The sequence below is a fragment of the Dryobates pubescens genome, chromosome 26 (genome assembly GCF_014839835.1).
Source record: "Dryobates pubescens isolate bDryPub1 chromosome 26, bDryPub1.pri, whole genome shotgun sequence".
In the NCBI taxonomy this organism is placed as follows: Eukaryota; Metazoa; Chordata; class Aves; order Piciformes; family Picidae; genus Dryobates; species Dryobates pubescens.
In genome coordinates, this window is record NC_071637.1 from 3,655,108 (window position 1) to 3,678,109 (window position 23,002).

General features: G+C 51.3%; 2 protein-coding genes across 3 annotated transcripts in view; both read left to right on the forward strand.

Moving 5' to 3' along the window:
* Positions 1-7,801, forward strand: part of ITCH (itchy E3 ubiquitin protein ligase) — a 76,106-nt gene extending 68,305 nt beyond the window's left edge. For both annotated transcript variants that reach the window (XM_054173431.1, XM_054173432.1), the window contains 5 exons: positions 941-1,061; positions 3,097-3,201; positions 3,426-3,522; positions 4,225-4,297; positions 5,887-7,801. In XM_054173431.1, the coding sequence (XP_054029406.1) occupies positions 941-1,061; positions 3,097-3,201; positions 3,426-3,522; positions 4,225-4,297; positions 5,887-5,986 (496 nt within the window). In that variant the 3' untranslated portion in view covers positions 5,987-7,801. The remainder of the gene's footprint in view (positions 1-940; positions 1,062-3,096; positions 3,202-3,425; positions 3,523-4,224; positions 4,298-5,886) is intronic.
* A 3,726-nt stretch (positions 7,802-11,527) lies between these two features.
* On the forward strand, positions 11,528-19,472 carry DYNLRB1 (dynein light chain roadblock-type 1). Its single transcript, XM_054173722.1, has 4 exons — positions 11,528-11,578; positions 14,959-15,034; positions 17,726-17,893; positions 19,398-19,472. Exons 1-4 carry the CDS (start codon positions 11,576-11,578, stop codon positions 19,439-19,441), a joined length of 291 nt encoding a protein of 96 aa, XP_054029697.1. The 5' UTR covers positions 11,528-11,575; the 3' UTR covers positions 19,442-19,472.
* The last annotated feature ends 3,530 nt before the right edge of the window (positions 19,473-23,002 follow it).

Sequence of the window (23,002 nt, forward strand, 5' to 3'; positions counted from 1 at the left end):
CTCAGAGATCATCAAGTCCAACCTGTCACCACAGACCTGCTGACAACTAAACCATGGCTCCAAGTGCCACATCCAATCCCCTCTTGAACACCTCCAGGGGATGGTGACTCCACCACCTCCCTGGGCAGCACATTCCAATGGCCAATCTCTCTTGCTGGGAAGAACTTTCTCCTCACCTCCAGCCTAAACCTCCCCTGGCACAGCTTGAGACTGTGTCCTCTTGTTCTGCTGCTGGCTGCCTGGGAGAAGAGACCAACCCCCACCTGGCTACAACCTCCTTTCAGGTAGTTGGAGAGAGCAAGAAGGTCTCCCCTGAGCCTCCTCTTCTCCAGGCTAAGCAACCCCAGCTCCCTCAGCCTCTCCTCCCAGGGCTGTGCTCCAGACCCCTCCCCAGCCTTGTTGCCCTTCTCTGGACACCTTCAAGTCTCTCAATGTCCTTCTTAAACTGAGGAGCCCAGAACTGGACACAGGACTCAAGGTGTGGCCTAAGCAGTGCTGAGCACAGGGCACAATGACTTCCATGCTCCTGCTGGCCACACTGCTCCTGATGCAGGCCAGGATGCCCTTGGCTTTCTTGGCCATCTGGGCACACTGCTGGCTCCTGTTCAGCTGCTGTCAACCAGCACCCCTAGGTCCCTTTCTGCCTGGCTGCTCTCCAGCCACTCTGACCCCAGCCTGTGGCACTGCCTGGGGTCGTTGTGGCCAAAGTGCAGCACCTGGCGCTTGGACATTCCAACGGCTAACAACTCTCTCTGTGAAGAACTTCCTAACAGTCCAATAAAGCTGCACAATGCTCTATCCCCAGAACCTTTTGGATTCTCCATTGTTTTTTTCTCATCTTTTCACTTGTTTTGCAGTTCATCCAAAAGCAAGCTAAGAAAGCTGTGGGCTTGGTTCAGCACAGGTCATTTGAATCATCTGTCTGTGTCTTCTTCTACAGGCTAGTAGCAGAATGGAGACTTTCCCGAGGTGTTGAGGAGCAGACACAGGCTTTCTTTGAAGGCTTCAATGAAATTCTGCCACAACAGTATTTGCAGTATTTTGATGCTAAGGAACTGGAGGTAAAAGATTGTTTGGTTATTGCTAGATCCAGGTGGATACACAGGAAACCTGCAGTCGTTCTGTCTGCAGAGCAGAACTCGCCGAGGCTGACAGCTCTGTTTTACAGAGCATGTGAGGGAAGCTTCATGGAGTGGTATTTGGTTCCTGTGTTCACCTTCACCTTTCCTCATTGCAGCCTACTATCATGTTTCTAAAGGCCAAGATTCATAGACTTCACAGAATTGGTTTGGGTTGGAAGGGACCTCAAAAATCCTCTAGTTTCTGCTCTGGTGAGACCTCACCTGCAGTACTGCGTCCAGCTCTGGAGCCCTCAATACAGGAAGGACCTGGATCTGATGGAGAGGGTCCAGAGGAGGGCCACAAAAATGATCAGGGGGTTGGAGCACCTCTGCTATGAGGACAGGCTGAGCGAGCTGGGGGTGTTCAGCATGGAGAGGAGAAGGCTCCAGGGAGACTAGTAGCAACTTTCCAGTACCTGAAGGGAGCTACAAGAAGGATGGAGAGAGACTGTTTGCAAAGACCTGGAGGGACAGGAGCAGGGGCAATGGCTTCCAAACTACAGAAGAGCAGATTTAGATTGGATGTCAGGAACAAGTTCTTTGTGGTGGTGGAACACTGGAACAGGTTGCCCAGGGAGGTGGTTGAGGCTCCATCCCTGGATATATTCAAGGTGAGGCTGGACAGGGCTCTGGGCAACCTGATCTACTTGAGGATGTCCCTACTGACTGCAGGGGGATTGGATGGCCTTTGGAGGTCCTTTCCAACTCAGAGCATTTCATGATTTTGTACTTCCAACCCCCTGCCATAGTTCCAACCTCCACCAACCCAGGTTGCTCATCCAGCCTGGCCTTAAAAATCCCCAGGGAGGGGCCATCTACACCCTCCCTGGGCAACCTATTCCAGTGTCTCACCACCCTCACTGTCAAGAAAGAACTTCTTCCTAATCTCCAGTCTGAAGCTCCCCTCCTCAAGCTTTAATCCATTCCCCCTCATCCTATCACTGCAAGCCCTTGTAAAAGGTCCCTTCCTAGCTTTCTTCAGATACTGGAAGGCTGCTGTTCTGCCAGGAGAAAATGATCAGGTTGCTTTTGTATTCCTTAGCAATTTGCCTGTGTTCAAATAATGGGCTAACTTGCCAGAAAAGAGCCAGACAAGCAATGGATGATCACAGGTGGACTGCACCAGGTTCTGGATGGCTTTGATCTCTCAATATTAAACTTTCTGAGGCATCTGTTAGATTTCAAAAGGAAAATACAAACCCAAAAGATTCTTTCCCTAGCAGAGAATTGTATGGCTGGGCAGTGAGGAATTGTTCCTGCCTTGAGTGTCTAAACAAAAGCAATTGCTCATTTTATTTCATGACAGGAATGCTTTCTGTTTTGTGGCTTCTCTGTATACCCTTCATAAGCTCTCCTTATTCCTTGTAGAGGGTTTGGGGAAGGTTTCAAATTAAACCCAAGAACTCTTGTTGGGGTTAGTCCAGAGGAGGCCACAAGGGTAATCAAAGGGTTTGAGCACCTCTGCAATGAGGCCAGACTGAGGGAGCTGGGGGTGTTCAGCCTGAAGAAGAGAAGGCTTCAAGGGGACCTCAGAGCTGCCTTCCAATACCTGAAGGGATCCTACAAGAGGGCTGCAGAGAGACTTTTCATGAGGGTGTCTAGAGACAGGACAAGAGGGAATGGTTTAAAGCTGAGGGAGAGCAGGGTTAGACTGGAGCTGAGGAAGAAGCTCTTCAGTACCAGGGTGGTGAGACACTGGAACTGGTTGCCCAGGGAGGTTGTGAATGCCTTCTCCCTGGGGGTGTTAGATGCCAGGCTGGATGAGGCCTTGAGCAGCTGAGTCTGGTTGAGAGGTGTCCCTGCCCATGGCAGGAGTAGATGATCTCTTAGCTACCTTCCAGTCTAAGCCTGTCTATGATTCCATGAACTGTCCTTGCAGATGCTTCTGAGTGGGGCTGCAGTTTATGCTGTGGGAAGTCACAGAAGGAAAGTCCTGACTTGTGCTCACCTTTATTTCTCTTTTCTTTCCCTGAAGGTGCTTCTGTGTGGAATGCAAGAAATTGACCTGAATGACTGGCAGAGGCACACCATCTACAGGCACTACACCAGGACCAGCAGACAGATTGTGTGGTTCTGGCAGGTTTGTAGACTTAGTTTTCTTCTCAGATCAACTGAAGCTACAGAGCACAGCTACAGCTTGGTAAACAATAGTCAAAACCACTGAACAGCTGTGTAAGTAGAGTGTCACTGCAGTCCAACCTGCTCCTGGCAGGCCTGTGGTGCCTTGATCTGTGGCTGTAAAGGGTGATAAGGTCTGAGCATCAAATCTAGAGCTAAATGTTGATTTCAATTCCTGTCTTTCAGTTTGTCAAAGAAATAGACAATGAGAAGAGAATGAGACTCTTGCAGTTTGTTACTGGAACGTGCAGATTGCCAGTGGGAGGATTTGCTGACCTCATGGGTATGCATTACCAGCCTCACTAATGCACCAAGTTGTGTTATATACATCTGGGGTATTGTGTCCAGTGCTGGGCTCCCCAGGTCAAGAGGGACAGGGATATATTGCAGTGTGTCCAGTGGAGGCTGTGAGGATGATGAAGGGACTGGAACATCTGTTTGATAGGGAAAGGCTGAGAGCCCTGGGGCTGTTTACTCTGGAGAAGAGAAGGCTGAGAGGGGATCTGACCAATGGTTACAAATACCTGAAGGCTGGTGGCAAGAAGGGGCCAGGCTTTTCTCAGCAGTGTCCTGGCACAGGACAAGGAGCAGTGGACACAAACTGGAACCCAGGAGGTTCCACCTCAGCATGAGGAGGAAGTTCTTTGGTGTGAGGGTGCTGGAGCCCTGGAGCAGGCTGCCCAGGGAAGGTTGTGGAGTCTCCTTCTCTGGAGGCTTTCAAGCCCCACCTGGATGTGTTCCTGGGTGACCTGCCCTGGGTGACCCTGCTCTGGCAGGGGGCTTGGAGTGGACCTCCAGAGGTCCCTTCCAACCCCTAGCACTCTGTTTCTGTGATATGTTTATGGACACTGTACATGAATTTTATAATGAATGCTGTTCTGTAAGCCTTGTGTATGCTTGAGTTATGGTGGACAAAGAGCTGGAGGGGAATGCTTCACCCTTTGTGTAGCTAGACCTATGTCTTGTTTATTTGAATTTGTTACAGGGAGCAATGGACCCCAAAAATTCTGTATTGAAAAAGTTGGAAAGGAAAACTGGTTGCCTAGAAGTCATACCTGGTGAGTATGCACCAATCAGAGCATTGCCTCTGCTAACAGCAATCTCCTTGAGGCTGTTGGAAAGCAGCCACCAAGTTATGCCAATACACTTCACTGCCAAGAAGTAGCTGAGCTTAGGAAAGGCTGTTGTGGCATGGAGTAGATTCCATTGATTTGATGTGCAGATGGAGATGGGTGACAAGTGGTGTCCCTCAAGGGTCTGTACTGGGACCACTGTTGTCCCAGTCTCTTCATCAGTGCTGCAGACAATGAGACTGAGGCACCCCCAGCAAGCTTGCAGATGACAGCAAGCTGGGTGATGAGGCTGATAAGACTGCAGGACAGGCTGGCATCCAGAGGGACCTGGACAGACTGGAGAGGTGGCTGAGGAGAATCTCATGAGGTTCAGTAAGGGAAAGTGCAAGGTTCTGCAGCTGGGTCAGGGCCATCCTTGACATCAGTCCAAGCTGGGGGTGATAAGATTGAAAGCAGCCCTGTAGAGAAGGTCTTGGGGGTGCTGGTGGATGGGAAGCTGGACAGGAGCCAGGAATGGGCACTGGTAGCAGAGAAGGCCAATGGCCACCTGGGCTGCATCAAAAGCAGCGTGGCCAGAGATGGAGAGAGGGGATCCTGCCCCTCTGCTCTGCTGAGACCCCACCTTGGCTGCTATGTCCAGTTCTGTGGTCCCCAACACAAGAGACATGGATCTGCTGGAGAAGGTCAGAGGAGGCCACAAAGATGATCAGAGGGCTGGAGCATCTCTCTTATGAAGGCTGAAAGAATTGGGGCCTTTCAGCCTGGCTCTAGGAAGACCTTAGAGCTACATTTCAATATGTGAAGGGGATCTACAGGAGAGCTGGGGAGGGACTGTTCAGAAGAGCCTGTGGTGAGAGGACAAGGGGCAATGGTTTGAAGGTGGAGCAGGGCAGGTTTAGGTTGGACATCAAGGAGGAAGTTCTGCACTGTGAGGGTGGTGAAACACTGGAACAGGTTGCCCAGGAATGTGGCTGAGGCCCTATCCATGGAGTCACTCAAGATCAGACTTCATGTGGCCCTGGGCAGCCTGATCCAGTTGGAGATGTCCCTGCAGACTTCAGGGGATTTGGACAAGATGACCTTTGAAGGTCCCTTCCAACCTGATGCCATCTGTGAATTCCATGGATTTGTGTAGTACTGAAAATGTGAAGTTAGCAGCAGCAGCATGCAGAGGCTGGGGCTCTCCCTCCCCTCTGCCTTGATACCAGTGACCACATGGACACTTCCTTTTCCCTAGGGAAAAGGCAGCTTCTACTCAGGTCTATCTGTGGGTAGTAAAACCATCCCCACCTAACACTTCAGATGGGAATGCTGACTCTAGTTAGCCAAGGAGCACAGGGAGGTGGTACTGCTCACCAAGCAGCCTGCATTTCTAGAGTTCAAGAGCACTGTTCAAGCTCTTCAACTCTAACCTCTGCCCTTGGAAATGTATAGATCTCTGTCAGCAGTCAGCTTTCCATCAGGCCATGGATCCAGGTATCCGGCTCCACAGCCAAAGAAAGCTGAATTGCCCACGGGATTTTCCGTGATGGTTTCATTAACTTCCACTACTGAACTGTTCTCTTTCTTTGCAGTTTCAATCGCTTAGACCTTCCACCCTATAAGAATTATGAGCAGCTGAAGGAGAAGCTGCTGTTTGCCATTGAGGAAACAGAAGGATTTGGGCAAGAGTAGCTGGAATTTGCACCTCGGAGAACGTGAGCTCAACGCGACGCACGTTCTTCACTCCTGCTTGTTGCACACTTCATTGTAAAGTAGACTTGACTTGGATTTATTTAACAGTACTAATGTGTAAGTGAATGGATGTAATCCTGAGGTTGTCTCCAAATTAACTCTGGATTCCTACTGAGCACTTTTCAGAAATCAAATGAGCAATCAGATGTGGCTACAGGTGACTTATTACGGCCTATGTAGAGGTTTAATACAGCTTTGGGCTCTGCTTCGTTGTACCATTCATTAATTAGAATGTGTCCTTTAATGACTGACAGGTTTTTAACAATAGTTTTGTCTTTCCTTTTTAGTAGCATTTTTTGCTACTGATGCACTGGGAAGTTCATTGGTAGCTGCAATGCTGCAGCAGCATCCTAAGCCTCTTTGCAGCAGAGTTAGTCCAGCCAGCTTGTAACCATCCTCTCTAGACTGTGAGCAAATCCATTCTGTAAGCTCTTTTTACTAACTCAAGTGTGGCCAGACTGTTGGTTTGTTGTCTTTGTTTTTTTGTTCCCCCACCCAGAGTCTGCTCACATGCCAGCTGGACTCAAGCTGCTGCTAAGGGGATGTCAAACTGTGGCACAAATCCAGGGCATAGCTTCGCTTTGTTTGCTTTGGGGTTGTGTTCTTCCCTTTTTTAGCCCGATCCTGCTGATTTCAGCAAAACAAAGACCCCTGCCCAAAGTTACTGGAACACTGCTGTGTGCCCTCAGAAGAGTGCTGAGCTTTCTTCCCTGTGTCACATATGTAACCTTGACATCAATACTAACACTGTGGTACTTCACTTGTCCTGCAAAAGCCAAGGCCAGCTGGGATGGCACTGACTCCAGCGGGGCTCCTGGGTTCCAGGCCGGTGTTCCTCGTCGGCAGTGGCAGTGGACCTTCTGCTCAGTGTTACTATTCTTACATGTTGCAGTCACTTGGCTCTGAAGACTTTTCTTGGGCTCTCAGGAAAGAGGTACAAAAACCAACTGGATTCAGACAAAATGATGAGACTCGATGGCTTTTGTTGCTGAGAGGCGATTCTGGCTGAGGCTCTGAGGATTAGAGAGCTCAGACACCCATTCCAGCTGTTGGTAACAGCTGGAGCATCAGTAAAGAGTTCTGTAAAGACTGAAACTAAAGTTTTGGGGGGGAAGGTTTCTAAGATAATTCATCCTAAGCTGCTTGTAGCTAAGTAACTTTTGTAGTGAGTTCCTGTTGGATTAAGACCATTTTTACTTCATTTTAGAATCAGTTCTCTTCTGGTTTACAGTAACATGTTTTGCATTTTCCTGCTCCTTTAGACTGAATGCACTTTCTGGGCATGGTCAGCTCTTTCCCTTGTCTGAAGGGAGGAAAACAAACTTCAATGAGATGAGCTGTTAGCCATAGTGAGAGAGGTGACACTTGAAGTAGCATGTAGCACAATAACTAAAGCATAACTGCAGCTCAGAGCCTTGGGCCAGGAGCTGTTTGTAAGAGGCTTCTAGTTAAGGGAGCTGAAAAAGGACAGTGAGAAACTGTACAACTGAGCTTCCAGGCTTGAAAAGGATATTTCTTACTTGCTGTCCCTTCTGTTTAGACTGTAAGGGGTGGAAAAGACCAGATTCAGGCCTGAGAATCACCAAAACAGAGTCTTTAACTGCTTCCAAGAGTTTTTGAGGTCATACCAAAAGTGGTAGGAGCTCATTGGAAGGCAGCATGGTTAGACTTCAGTGTGATCAGCTCTTTCCACGTGCACACTCTTAAGTTAGGCATGGAAAGGAGTTGCTGACGGTGTAGAAACCACCCTCTTACTGCTGCATTGATGGTGAGAACTCACCTGACTTCATGGCTTCACTGAGAGGAAAACCTGCCAGCCTCAAACCATTCGATGGCTTTCTTACAGCCTGCAGCTCACGAGGAGGAAAACAAAACCACAGAGGAAAAAGCCTTATAAATACTTCCTGTTTCTATGACTTCTTACAATGAAGAGTAGTTCCCTAACATACTTACAGAGAGAGATTGAATTAAGCAAGAGAATGCAAAGAGGTAAGCTCTGAAAACAAAGCAACACCATAGTCTGTGTGTGTGTGTTCTGCATAATGCTTTATGAGTCATGTAGGAAACCCTCTAGGAATACTGCTCCATGTATAAATACCACCCAAAAGGCTTTCAGCCCTATATTTTTAAAGATAAAGAATAGTTATAATTGAAATAGCCTTAGCCCTAGTTCTATAGGGTATGGCTCTTTAATATTTTTATGGTTGAAATGTTTAGTTCAGGATTTAAATAAATAAAAAACCCAAGAAAAAGTGGAAACAAACAACAACAACAAAAAAAAAAAAAAGGTAAAATGCTTGTATATATTTTTGCAGTCCAGGATTCCACTTCTTCCATCCTTGTGTTGTTTTTTTTCTCTCTCTCTCTCTTAATTTAAATGGCATGTTTCTGTGTCTCTCCTGCTGTATTAGGATGGAGGGGAAGGGGGGGGGGGGAAAGAAAAGGGGGCTGGATATCCCAAAGCACCAGATCTGGTTTGCAACTACTACAAAGAAAGAATTCATTGGAGCTGAGGGGGGGAGGGAGGGGAGGAGGAATAATCTGGGAAGCCTTGGATTTGGCCAAACTCTTCCCAAATGGCTTTGTTAAATTGGCAATGGTTGTGAAGGCAGAGGGTAAGGTTCCTTAGGCCTCTGTCAGCTAGCAAATCTGTTCCATGGATTATTTTTTTTTACAGCATGTTGTGTAGAAATAAAAGGAATTGATAGAAACCATTGGTGCACTTTGCTGTTCTTTATATGGGGATCTGGTGAAGATGTGGATGAGCTCCCAGCATCTAGGATCCCAGCTATCAGGATTTAGCAATTGGCCTTAGGAGTAACATTTTTTTTTCAGCAGAGGTTGATAAATTTGCCCCCCCATGACTTCCAGCCTGATGAGCTGCACAAATCCATAGCAGGATCTAGGGTGAGGTGTCCCTGCCCACGGCAGGGGGGTTGGAACTGGATGATCCTTGAGGTCTCTTCCAACCCTAACAATTCTATGCCACAAGTCTACTCATGTCCAACTCTCAACTCATCCTGATTGTTAACTATTCAAACAACTTTGCTTTTAGGATTTCATTGTTTTGGGGTGTTTTTTTTGCTTTATGAGATGAGCAAATGAAATTCCAACTCTCAACTCATCCTGATTGTCAACTATTCAAACAACTTTTCTTTTAGGATTTCATTATTTTGGGTTTTTTTTTTTTGCCTTATGAGATGAGCAAATGAAATTCCAACTCTCAACTCATCCTGATTGTCAACTATTCAAGCAACTTTTCTTTTAGGATTTTATTGGGGTTGGGTTTTTTTTTTTTTGCCTTATGAGATGAGCAAAATAAATTGCTGAGCTGCTGATCTAAGAATTAACAAAGCCTTATTCTGGATAGCTCAGGAAATGTCACTCTCCTAATGACATGCACAGTAAATGCAGCATGTCCTCAGCCAACCTGCTGTGGAAGTTGGGATTATTATTTTTTGGGGGGGGGTCTTTAATCCAGTTGCTTGTGGCAAAAAGAAAAGAAAAAGGAAAGGAGAAAAGTGTGTGGGGGGGAAACCCCAACAGGTCTAATTCTTTTTGGGTTTTAGTTTGTGTTTTTATTCCATGCTGCACTGGCTGTGTAATCTCAACTCTCTCTGTTCCATTGGTATCTCCAGCCCCCTTTTTTTACTGGTGTCTTTTCCTTCAAGGATGGCTCTGTGTGTGTGTGTGTGTGCTGTAGTGAAGTTGTGTGTGTAAACTGGGATCAGCAGCACTGGATTGTAAACTGCTGTACTGAAAGTCACTGTTGACATTTCCTTGCGTTGTAACTTCCACTACTCAGGTAACTGTAACAGGATCTCAGCAAGGCAAACACTTTTATAAACTACTTCAAGAGCTGGTAATCTCTGTGTTGTTCTTCTGCCTGCTCTTTGTGTTGGGTGTTTTTTTATCCAGGGGGAATGGAGGAGTTAGCCTCTCTGAAATGGTTTTTCTAGCAGAGCTCTTTGGGAATGTTTCTTTCCTGACTTCTGCCAAGAGCGGTCAGGGATTGGCACAGGCTGCCCAGGGAGGTGGTGGAGTCCCCATCCCTGGAGGTGTACAAGAAACCTATGGCCATGGCACTTGGGGACATGGTTTGCTGGCCATGGTGGTGTTGGGTTGATGGCTGGAGCTGATGATCTCAGAGGGCTTTTCCAGCTGAAGCTCTTCTGTGATTCCAAAAGGACCTGGATCTCAGTGGAATCTTCCTCTTTCTCACACCATGTTCTGTGAAGGCTTCTTCATGGGAAAGGTGCAGGAGAAGGGAGTGGACACTTGGATCAGAAAAGGTGTGTCTGCAGAAGAACATTTGGCAGTTCTGCAAAGTGTTAATAGTGGGGGTGAAAACTGGGAGGCTCTGCAGCAAATCTGGTTTCTGGGAACCCAAACAAGTCTCTGATTCCATGAGTTTGATTGCATTGCAAACTCATAGGGTATGAAGTTCAACAAGGCCAAGTGCCAGCTCCTCCCCCTGGGTCACAACAATCCCATGCTAAGCTACAGACCTGGGGATGTGTGGTTGGAAAGCTGCAACTTGAAGAGGAGCTTGGTAGTGTTGGTTGACAGTCAGCAACCAACAGTCTGCCCAGGTGGCTAAGAGGGCCAATGGCATCCTGGCTTGTATCAGAAATGCTGTGGCCAGCAGGGACAGGAGGTGACCATCCCCCTGTGCTCAGCCCTGGGGAGGCCACACTTTTGAGTGCTGTGTTCAGCTCTGGGCCACTCACTCCAGGAAGGATATTGAGGGGCTGGAGTCTGTCCAGAGAAGGGCATGGAGGCTGGAGAAGGGCCTGGAGCCCCTGGGCTAGAGGAGGGGCTGAGGGAGCTGTGGGTATTCAGGCTGGAGAAGAGGAGGCTGAGGAGACCTCATTGCTCTCTGCAACTCCATGAAGGGAGGTTGGGGTGAGGAGGGGGCAGCCTCTTCTCCTCGGTGGCAAGGGTTGCCATGCTGGAAGAAGCAACATTCAGTTCAAGCAAGGAATGGATTGCAGATGGAAAGGGCGAGGTACCAAATGCTATTTCTGTGGCTGTATAGTACCGGCTTGGGCCGTGCTAGACACAGTTCCTGAGCATGGTGTTCTGCCTGCAGGGCCTCCACCATCCTTTCCAGCGGCCAGATGAGCATTTATCCATTCTTCTGCTCCCAGGGGCAGAAGCTGCTTGCTCCCTGACTCGTTATTTCCAGTCCTCGCAGCAGGTTTGGGGTTTGGCGCCAGGATGCCAAGGCTCTGCCCAGCGCCTCTCTTCGTCTCGGGGCTTCAGAAGCAGCTGAGGCGTCTCTGCCGCAGGGCTCAGCTCTCTCCGCCGCCTTTACTTTGTGTGGGTTTACCGAGAGCGCCGGATCCCGCGGCTCGGCGGTGCGGGCGCCGCTCAGGGCAGAGCGCAGGGCCCGCGGGCGCCGCTGCCGCGGCAGAAGCACTTCCGGGGCGGCAGAAGTGCTTCCGGCGCAGGCCGCTCCCCGCCCTGTGCGGCGCGGGGCGCAGGCGCGCGGAGCCGTGACGGGGCGAGAGGCGGCGGCGGCTCACCATGGTGGGTGAGGCTGAGGGGGGCCGGCGGGGTCGGGGCCCGGCTGTCGCTGCCCCGCGGGGCACGGTGGGGCCTGGGTCTGTGCCGACCGTGGAGACGCCGCCGCCGCCGCTCGGCCGCGGGGGGCTCTGGTGCGGGAGCCGCCGCTGTCCGCTCCGCCTCCTGCAGCCGGCGCAGGGCGAGGGCAGGTCCTGCGAGCTCCTGGGCCGGAGGGGCAGCCCCGCTCTGGCCCGTGTCCTGCGCCGAGCAAAGCGAGAGGCGGCTGGGGGCAGTTGTTGGACGTCTCCGCGGTTTCCCCTCAGCCCCGGTTGGCTCGGGTTGGGCTCCGGTGCTAGGGACGCCTGGGTGTGGCTGTGTTGCTGCCGGTGTTCGGCCGGGAGGTTCTCGCTGGCCGGGGTCTGAGGCGGGCGGCTCCGGACGCCCCTGCTCGCCGGAGAGGCTTCCCCGGGACGCTGAGCCCGGCCCGGCCCGGAATGATTGCTTGGGACCGGGAGTCGGTCCCTTGAGCCTGCCATGGGCTGAGCATCCCTGCAGAGGAGGACCTCGGCGTTCCTTACGGCTTCCAGGGTACAGCTCCTGAAGCTGGAAGCGCTTTGGGCGGTGGTGGGGAAGGTGTTTCGGGACAATCGGCTGCTTGACGGTCTGTGGAGCCTGGCGCCTCTTTATCTGATCGTGCCCTGTTCACCTCTCTCCTTGGCTGTTGGACGCTCATGAAGTGGGGATCAAAACAGGAGGGAAACTTTCTGAACAAGTGAAGAGTGACCTAAGCTGGAGATGGGGAATGGATCTGCTCTGACGAGACATAACTGCTAGGTGAAGGTGGGAGTGAAGGCTTTCTAGGGGGGAACAGGGAGATTATGGCTACTGTTGTATGCACAGTAAAGGTCTCTGAGAGCAAAGAGGTGATGGGGCAGCATTCATTCTCCTTGGACAGGCTGGGAGAGTTGGGGCTGTTCAGCCTGGAGAAGAGAAAGCTCCAGGGAGACCTCAGAGCAGCCTCCCGGTACCTGAAAGGGCTCCAGGAGAGCTGGGGAGGGTCTTTGGAGACAAGAGCTGGGAGTGCCAGGACCAGGGACAGTGGCTTTGAGCTGGAAGAGGGGAGATTGAGACTAGAGATGAGGAAGAAGTTCTGTAGAGTGAGAGTGGTGAGACACTGGCACAGGTTGCCCAGGGAGGCTGTGGAAGTCCCTTCCTTGGAGGTGTTCAAGGCCAGGTTGGTTGAGGCCTTGAGCAACCTGGGCTGGTGGGAGGTGTCCCTGCCCACGGCAGAAGGTTGGAACTGGATGATCTTTGAGGTCCCTTTCCACCCAAACCATTCTGTGGTTCTCTGATTTTCTTCTCTGTGTACTATCTCTTGCAGTTATTGAGCCCTTTCTTTTGTTTCATGAGTTAAATGTGTGCTTTTTCTCTGGTGACAGCTCTGCTGGTGTGCTGAGTTGGATTGGCTTGTGGAGCCAGAGCTGGTGTGTGTGAAGTGGTGCATCAGTGTGTGTGTGAAGTGGTGCATCAGTGTGTGTGTGTGTCAGGGAGTGAGAACAGAGGGAGCCAGACCTTCCCCAGCCCAACAGCAGTGAACAGAGCAGCTCACACCACCTTGTGAGGTAGCTTATCTGGTGCTTAATCAAAGGGATTAAAAACTGGTGGTGTTTTGTGTGGATGTTTCTTTGCTTCCTAGCAGGTTTGCTAAGGTCCAGTGGAGGAATAATAATCAATTAATCAGGACTTAAATGCTGCTGGTAAGAGGTCAATAAATTGTTTCAGGTTTTGTTTGCCACCATTTTTCCTCTTGCATTTGTACACCCTGTGGTTGATTGGCCCACTTCCCATGTTTCCCAGTTGAAGAGAGTCCAGCATTCAGGAATAACCAAGTGCTTTGTTGGAAAGAGTCAATCTTTCCACGCTGGAAAAGGCTTCCTGAAGGCCAAGTCTGGTGCCAGCTCTTTAACCAGCCCCAGCTGCTGTGGCCCCGAGCTGCTCACGCTGGCAGCACTCAGCAGAAGGCTTGCTGGCAGCTCGGAGGCCCAGGCCATGCTGTTCTCCTGGGGCAAGTCCTCTTCCCAGCTGACACATGAGTGAGCTCCTTTGCTGCAGGGTGGAAGCAAAGAGGGAGGTCCTTCCCAAAGCCTAAGAGCAAGTTGTCCTGGCCCAGTATCCCATGCAGGTGTGACCTTCCCCGAGCTCAGGCGATTCCTTCGCCCCTGCACCGCTCCTGTGGCACTGCCCAGCAGGATGGGAAAGGTGCTGCACTGCTGCTTCCTTTCATGGGAATCAAAACTGCCAACCCCTGCAACCAGCTGTGGGAAACAGCTCAGGTGCTTGGGTTTTTGTGACCCTCTTAGAGCACCTGTAATTAAATGCTGATGGATGTCTTGAGCAGTGGAAGTTGTGTGGCAGGATTTGACCTGGCTGTTTTAATGGAGAAGGCAAAGGGACCTACTGCCTTGGCTTTCAGTTTTTCTCTGTCCTGTTTGGTTGTTTCTTTGCAGTGGATTTTGTGAGCTGTGAATCATTGTTGGTGATGATAACCTTGTGGCTCTCCCAGCACAGATCACAGTTATGAATCAATAGCATCAGCACAGGTCACAGGTATAAATAAATAGCATTTCATCGTGGGCTTCCCCTTGCCCTTCTTCTTTATGATGCTCCTAGCACTCATCTGATAAAAGGGAAGAGGGAGTTTTGCCCCCACAAGGCTTCTTTTCCTCCTTTTCTTCATAAATTCCATCTGTTTCCACACACAGATGATGGTTCCTGACACCTCAGCTGTAGCAGTGCATAAGCAGTCTCCCAGGTGCCAGCATCCAGCAGTACTGGTTGCAGGAGGGTTGGTGAGGAGAGCAGAGGGAAAGATTAGAAGGAAGTTCCAAGTTTCCACAAGATTATAATAAAAAAAGAGTGAAGAGAGATGGGAAACAAAAGGTACAGAAAAGATCATGGCAAAGTACAGACATTAGCTGTACAGGAGAGCTGGGGAGGGGCTCTGGACAGGGGCTGGGAGTGACAGGATGAGGGACAATGGCTTTGAGCTGGGAGAGGAGAGACTGAGAGTGGAAATGAGAAACAAATTCTTTCAAGTGAGGGTGGGGAGAGCCTGGCACAGGTTGCCCAGGGAGGCTGTGGCTGTCCCCTCCCTAGAGGTGTTTAAGGCCAGGCTGGATGAGGCCTTGAGCAACCTGGGCTGGTGGGAGGTGTCCTGCCCACGGCAGGAGGTTGGAACTAGATGAGCTTTGGGGTCCAAAGCAAACCATTCTGGAATTCTGTGATGTCCTAGGTGCTGTTTGAATCATCTTTGTCTACCTTTGCTTTCAGGCACACCATAGCAAAGCTTTGGTGGAGGGCAAATAGCAGCTGTAATTTTCTACTGGTTTGTGCTTTGTTTGCAGGCTGAGGTGGAAGAAACACTGAAGCGAATCCAGAGCCAAAAAGGAGTGCAAGGAATCATTGTTGTTAATTCTGAAGGTACTGTGTGAGCCCCACTTCTGAGATCTACCTCAGCCAAAGCACTCACCAGGAGTGCTGTCCCCCAGGCATCAGTGTTGGGCTTGATCCTGTTCAATATCTTCATTGATGATCTGGATGAGGGCATTGAGTCCATCATCAGTGAATGTGCAGATGACAGCAAGCTGAGGGCAGGAGTTGATCTGTTAGAGGATAGGAGAGCTCTGCAGAGGGACCTTGCCAGGCTGCACAGATAGGCAGAGGCCAACAGGATGGCATTCAACAAGTCCAAGTGCCAGGGGCTGCACTTTGGCCACAACAGCCCCAGGCAGTGCTACAGGCTGGGGATAGAGTGGCTGAGAGCTGCCAGGCAGAAAGGGACCTGGGGGTAGTGCTTGACAGCAGCTGAACAGGAGCCAGCAGTGTGCCCAGGGGGCCAAGAAGGCCAATGGCATCCTGGCCTGCATCAGGAAGAGTGTGGCCAGCAGGAGCAGGGAAGTCATTGTGCCCTGTGCTCAGCACTGCTTAGGCCACACCTTGAGTCCTGTGTCCAGTTCTGGGCTCCTCAGGTCAGGAAAGATGTTGAGATGCTGGAAGGTGTCCAGAGAAGGGCAACAAAGCTGGGGAGGGGTCTGGAGCACAGCCCTGGGAGGAGAGGCTGAGGGAGCTGGGGTTGCTTAGCCTGGAGAAGAGGAGGCTCAGGGGAGACCTCCAACTCTCTGAAGGGAGGTTGTAGCCAGGTGGGGTTTGGTCTCTTCTCCCAGGCAGCCAGCACCAGAAAGAGTAATTTGCCATTGGGATGTGCTGCCCAGGGAGGTGGTGGAGTCCCCATCCCTGGAGGTGTTCAAAAAAGGATTGGAAGGGGCACTTGGAGCCATGGTTTAGCTGTCAGGAGGTGTTGGGTGACAGGTTGGACTTGATGACCTCTGAGGCCTTTTCCAGCCTGGCTGATTCTGTGATTCTGTGAGCACCACTGGCTGTGCTGGTTGCAAAGGTTTTCCTGGAGCCCAAGCAGATAGCTAATAGGCTACAAAAGGTACCTGGGTTGCCATGGCTGCTTTTCTGCAGGCTCACTTGATTGCTTTAGGCAATAGATAACAGAAATTGCAGAAGCTTAGAAATATTTGAGTTAGGCCAGTGTCTGAGACTCTTCCCAGTGGCACTAAAAGCTCTCCTGACATCAGAAATCTTGCTGCTGTGCCTCTCCAGGTTGCTGCTGTCTTGGCAGGCTGGAGTGGCTTATAGCAGCTGCCTTGTGCTTGTGGCCTCCTGAGACTCAGAGGGAGTCACTTGAGGAGCCTAACAGACCAGGCTTGTTCTGAGCACTCCAAATACACTGTGAGCAGCCCAGCTTCCCAAAACTCTGTGATTATCCATTTCAGTTGAGTGTTTCCTAGAAACAGGCCTTAGAAAAGATGCCAGACAGTAGCCCTCCATGAGTGTACTGAAGATCAGATCATTGCCTGCTGGGATGCAGCTTGTGTTCCTGCTCACTGCTGTTCCCTGATAGCAAGTAATGGATTGTGCTCTCCAGGCTGAATCTGCACTCCCTGGAACTGCACCTGCAGCATCTTTCTGCCAGGCCAGTCTTGGGTGGCTGCCTGCTGCACTGGTCTGGGACGTGAGCTGAATGGGGGCTGGGAAAACCTCTCTGGTAGGTGGCAGAAGTCTGAAGGGAGGACAAGCTCTGGCCAGACAGTGGCACTGTGTCTGTCCTCTGGGCTGGAGCACACAAATGGAAGCAGAGACCTCTCAGAACTGCCTCAGCTCTTGTGGGTAAGCAGTGGAGCCTCAGCTTTGCAGCCCAGTGATGCAGCAGCTGATGTCCATCATCAGCACTGATCCCAGCCCAGCTTGCTCAAATATCACTGAACTGAGAGGGTCAGGAGCCTTTCTGAAAGGAAGAGCTGTCCCCAGCCAGGAGAGCAAAACTCAGACCTTGGGATTTCCTCTCTCCCCCTCAGATGTTTATTTTTGTTGTTCCTTATTTCTCTTTGTAAATCTCATAAATAAGCCAAAGGGCACTGGTGCTACTAGAGGTAAGCAGTTCTCACCTACACCTGGGGCTCCAGGACTTAGCCTTTCCATATCTGGTCTCTGTTCATGTTCTTCTTTCAAGCCTTTCAACACTCCTAAACCCTGGGGCAGCAACAACATCTGCTGAGGTGAAACAAGATGATCAGAGAGCTGGAGCACCTCCCCTGTGGGGACAGGCTGAGGGAGTTGGGGCTGTTCAGCCTGGAGAAGAGAAGGCTCCAGGGAGACCTCAGAGCAGCCTCCCAGTACCTGAAGGAGCTCCAGGAGAGTTGGAGAGGGACTTTGGACAAGGGCTGGGAGTGCCAGGATGAGGGACAATGGCTTTGAGCTGGGAGAGGGGAGACTGAGAGTGGAGAGGAGGGAGAAATTGTTGAGAGGGAGAGTGGTGAGACACTGGCACAGGTTGCCCAGGGAGGCTGTGGCTGCCACCTCCCTGGGTGTGTTTAAGGCCAGGCTGGATGAGACTTGGAGCATCTGGGCTGGTTGGAGGTGTCCCTGCCCATGGCAGGGGGCTGGAACTGGGTGCTCTTTAAGGTCCCTTCCAACCCAAGCCATTCTTACCGACCCAAATAGCCACCGCAGTTGGACTCTCTGATGGCCAAGACAGAGCTGGTTGAGGAGCTGTGTCCCTGAGCCTTGCTGTGTCCCTGAGCCTTGCTGTGCCACTCCTTGCAGGCATTCCCATCAAAAGCACTATGGACAACTCCACCACCATTCAGTATGCAGGCCTGATGCACAGCTTCATCATGAAGGCGAGGAGCACCGTGCGAGACATCGACCCCCAGAACGACCTCACCTTCCTGCGCATCCGCTCCAAGAAGAACGAAATCATGGTGGCACCAGGTGAGGCTGGGGGGCAGCAGGAGCTCCAGCACAGCTCTTCCCTTGGGAGGTTGATGCTGGCAGACTGAGAGAAAAGTTTGCCTGCTGCTCCTCTTCACATGGTTATCACCTTCTCCAAGAAGCTCTTTCGCTTCAGGGTTGAAGGCTTTTACCGCTGACCTAAATTTGCTTTCTCAGGGTTGAAAGGGGGAAGTCACTTCCCTCATTTCATGTTGATCAAAGCAGAAGGTGTTAGTGGTTTGAGAGCTTGCTGCAGCCTCTCCTGCTTTGTGGGTTTCAGTGTGAACCTACAGGAGCTGGGAAGGAGTATTGGGAAGGAGTTATGAGAGCTATTTCAGTCCAGCGCTGGGCACAAAGTGATAGAACAGTTTAATAGCTTTGTCCAGTTCAGAGCAAAGTGATAACAGAGCAGAACCACTGAAATCCTGAGCTGTGGAATACAGCAGCAGCCTCCTTTGTTTCTCCTCAGTGTGTCACCCAGCTGTGGAGCAGGCAGCAGTGAGATGAGTACAGTTCAGTGCTGTAGCAGGAGCTCAGCTGTGTGCCTTGATGCTGCGCTGGCTCCACGGTGGAATTGTGCTGGTGGAGAGGCAGTGAAGGAGTTGCAGCTGCGGTCTGCTCCACAGGGACTGGTCAGTGGCTGTGGGGTTTATGCTGAGGCAGCCTCTGATCTCCGTGTGAAGGGTGAGTGTGTGTTGCTCCAGGGAAAAATGGAGCTACAGCCACTGCAGCCCAGCAGCCTGCCTGTGTGATGAGGGAAGTCGACAGCCCAGCCTGTGAGCTAAGGGGAATCACTGTCTTGCACCTCCTGTTTGGTTCCAGCATCACATGTGCCATGTAACAGCACATGTTACTTCCCAGGCACAGAGCTCAGCTCAGGGTGATGTGGGAAGCCTTTTGCTCTTGCAGGAGGAATGTCTCAGTAGAGGAAGGACCTGGACCTGATGGAGAGGGTCCAGAGGAGGCCACGAAAATGCTCAGGGGGTTGGAGCAGCTCTGCTGTGAGGACAGACTGAGGGAGCTGGGGGTGTTCAGCATGGAAAAGGCTCTGGGGGGACCTGAAGGCAGCCTTCCAGCACCTGAAGGGGGCTACAAGAAGGATGGGGAGGAACTGTCTGCAAAGGCCTGCAGTGACAGGACCAGGGGCAATGGCTTCAAACTAGGGCAAAGCAGATTTAGATTGGATGTGAGGAACAAGTTCTGCACCATGAGGGTGCTGGAACACTGGAACAGGTTGTCCAGGGAGGTGGTTGGGGTCCCATCCCTGGAGATATTCAGGGTGAGGCTCAACAGGGCTCTGGGCAACCTGATGTAGTTGGGGATGTTCCTGCTTGGCTGCAGAGGGGATTGGACTGGATTGCCTTTGGAGGTTCCTTCCAGCCTGGACCATTCCATGGTTCAGGACTCTGTAGCTCCTCCAGGCTCTCAGTGAGCTGAACTTCCCTGTGGCTCTGAACAAATCTCAGCAAGGAAAAAATCATTCTTCTTTGTTTTCTCCTTCCAGATAAAGACTACTTCCTGATTGTCATCCAGAATCCAACTGAATGATTACACTGACTTGGTCTGTTCCTTGGTTTTCTTCCCCCCTCTTTGCCCAACTGTTTAATTTAATGGTAGAGAATAGAGCATTGAGTGTTAACTCTGCTGGGGCCACTTCAGTAACCTCTGGACAAAGCAAAAGCAGGTGGTTTTGTTGTTTACAAAGAGAAAACAAAGTGTCTTCTGGTTTTGTTTCCTTTTCGTATGTGTACTACAGCTCCCTGGGAGCAGCAGGTGGGGAAGTAGAATTGGGCAGCTGGAAAAAACCAACGCAGCAGATTGTTTGAATAGCTGAGAATACAACAAAGCTCTTAACAATGGCATGGAAGACCAAACTGTTACCCTTGGCATGTCCCCACCCTTCTGTCACCACTGTTTGAGGTAGACTTTAGTACTTTGGAATGACTGTAACTGTCACACTGGCCTGTCCCCTAGTTCTGGCTCACTCTGCTCCTTTGGAGAAGTCTGACCATAGCAAATTAAAAAGTGTCAGCAGTGACTCCTGTTGTCTGATGTGTTTTCCTTCTGGAGGTGTTCTCATGACTGAGGTTCTCTTCAAAGGATAGCTGCTTCCTAGGCCTCTTCTCACTCTTCTGTTGGTTTCTCTCAACAAGGATGTAGGCTGAGTGCCTGTGCAATGCACTCTGCCTCACGTGCTGGAGAGTTTCTGTGCCACTTCTTTGTGTTTCATACAGGTTTGCTGTATGGTGCAGGAGACTCCCTGGAGGGAAGGGATCCATCCAGAAGGATCTGGACAGGCTTGAGAAAGTAGGGGCAGCGCCCAGGAGGTTCACAAGTTAAAGTGCAAGGTCCTGTACCTGGGTCAGGCCAAATCCAGGCTGGGGGCAGAGTGGATTGAGAGTAGCCCTGAAGAGCAAGGCTGGGGGGTGTTGGTTGCTGAGAAGCTGCCCATGAGCCAGCAGTGCCCTCATGCAGCCCAGAAGGCAGCTGTGTGGTGTGGAGTGTGGTCAGCAGGGCAAGAGAGGGGATTCTGCCCCTTGAGTCTGTTCTGCTCAGAGCCCACCTGCAATATTGCCTCCAGTTCTGGTGTCCCCAGCACAAGAAGGACATAGAGCTGTGGGAGGCAACAGGAGTGAGTCTGGAGGAGGCCACAGATGTCCAAGGGCTGGAGCAGCTCTGCTATGAGGACAGGCTGAGGGAGCTGGGGGTGTTCAGCCTGGAGAAGACTCCAGGGGGACCTTAGAGCTGCCTGCCCATACCAGAAGGGATCCTACAGGAAGGCTGCAGAGGAACTTTTCCTGAGGGTGTCTGAGACAGGACAAGGGGGAATGCTGAGGGAGAGCAGGGTTAGACTGGAGCTGAGGCAGAAGTTCTTTAGTATGAGGGTGATGAGACTCTGGAAGAGGCTGCCCAGGGAGGCTGTGGATGCCTCCTCCCAAGGCCAGGTTGGATGAGGCCTTGAGCAGCTGATTCTAGCCTCCACATATTTCTTGAACACCACCAGGCATGGTGACTCCACCACCTCCCTGGGCAGCCTGTTCCAATCCCTGAGCACTCTTGCAACAAAGACATTTTCCCTACCTAACCCTCCCCTGGCACAGTTTCAGGCCTTGTTCTATCACCTGATGCTAGGGATAAAAGACCATCCCCCACCTCACTGCAACCTCCTGCTGAGCGCTGATGGTGCTGTGCTCCTCAGGACACTTTGCTCTTTATGCTTTTGTTATGTATAGCAACAGCTCTAGGGGATGAAAGCCTGGCAGGGTTGCACCAGTGCAAACTGGCCTTGGGTTAGCAGAGCAGCAGCCTGAACCAGTGTCACCTGCTGGACAAGCTGTGGCAGCTGGGGTGTGCAGGCTCAGCGGGCTCTGACCAGCACTGCCCTGTCAGCTGGAGGCTGAGCATCACCACCATTGCTGCTGACAAAAATACACTGCCAGCTTGACAGGATTCCTTCAGGGAATCTGGTGAGACCCCCACCTGGACTACTGTGTCCAGTTCTGAACCCCTGTGCCAGGAAGGATCTGGATATGCTGGAAGGTGTCCAGAGAAGGACCACAAGGATGAGCAGAGGGCTGGAGCTGCTCTCCTCTGAGGACAAGACTGAGAGAGTTGGGGTTGTGCAGACTGGAGAGGAGAAGGCTCCAAGGAGACCTAATTGTGGCCTTCCAGGATCTGCAGGGGGCTCCAAGAAAGCTGGGGAGGGACTTTTGAGGGTGTCAGGGAGTGATAGGACTGGGGGGGATGGATCCAAGCTGGAGGAGGGGAGATTTAGATTAGACCTTAGGCAGAAGTTGTTCCCCATGAGGGTGGTGAGAGCCTGGCACAGGCTGCCCAGGGAGGTGGTGGAAGCCTCCTGCCTGGAGGTGTCTGCAGCCAGGCTGGAGGTGGCTGTGAGCAATCTGCTGCGGTGTGAGGTGTCCCTGGCCATGGCAGGGGGGTTGGAGCTGGCTGAGCCTTGAGCTCCCTTCCAACCCTGACAATTGTGTGATTCCATGATAAAAGCCCTGTGCCTGGGCACTCAGGCTGTACAGCTGAACAGCTTGCCAGATCTCATTCACCAGTCCTGCCTTCCCTTGTGTATTTTCTGATTAAAAGACCTACCTTGGACATGAAGATCTCCATCTGTGTCTTAATTATCAATGTGAGTCTGCAGAGTTCACTTTTCCTTACCACTCTGTGCTTAATTAACTACTGCTGCTGCTTAGGCAAGGAAAACCCAGGATGTTAGCCATGAAGAGCACTGGTTTCCTTTCTTGGGCAAACTCTGCAGGGAGAAAGGAATTGGCTTGCTTGTAGTTAAACACATTTCTTTCTTTTAATTGGTGACACTTCCAGTAACTGGAGCAGTTTTTTAACAGCTGCATCTTGCCTGTCGTTTTTTAACCCATCCTTTAACATTGTGTTTCACACCAATTCCCAGCAAGCAAGGATTGCTTCAGCAGGCTGCAGCTGTGGCTGCAGCACAGTCAGGAGGACTATTAGCTCTGGCTCTCGGTGACGTGGTGACACTCTGTTTGCAGTTGTTGATTCATTTCCAGTAGCTCCAGAAATAGCCTGCCCTAGTTGTGCTGTGGTCTTTAAGACATTCAGTGGCTCCGAATGCAGGAGGGAAAACAACAGACTCATCATTTGGGAAATGGTAGAGGTAGCCTGGGAATGGTTGGGAAAGACCTCAGAGAGCATCGCTTGCAACCTTCCACCCAACACCTCCCTGCCCACCAGGCCATGTCCCCAGGTGCCCCTTTTTTTTTAACACCTCCAGGGATGGGGACTCCACCACCTCCCTGGCAGCCTGTTCCAATCCCTGACCACGCTTGCAGCAAAGAAAGTTTTCCTCCCCTCCAACCTCACCCTCCCCTGGCACAATTCCAGGCCATTTCCTCTCCTTTTGTCATCTGATCCTAGGGAGAGGAGCCCAACCCCCACCTGGCTGCAGTCTCCTTTCAGGGAGCTGTAGGGAGCAATGAGGTCTCCCTTTAGCCTCCTCTTCTCCAGACTGAACAATCCCAGTTCCCTCAGCTGCTCCTCCCCAGCCCTGTTCTCCAGGGGCTCTCACCAGCTTCCTTGTCTGTACCCCCTCCAGCCCCTCAATGTCTCTCTCATACT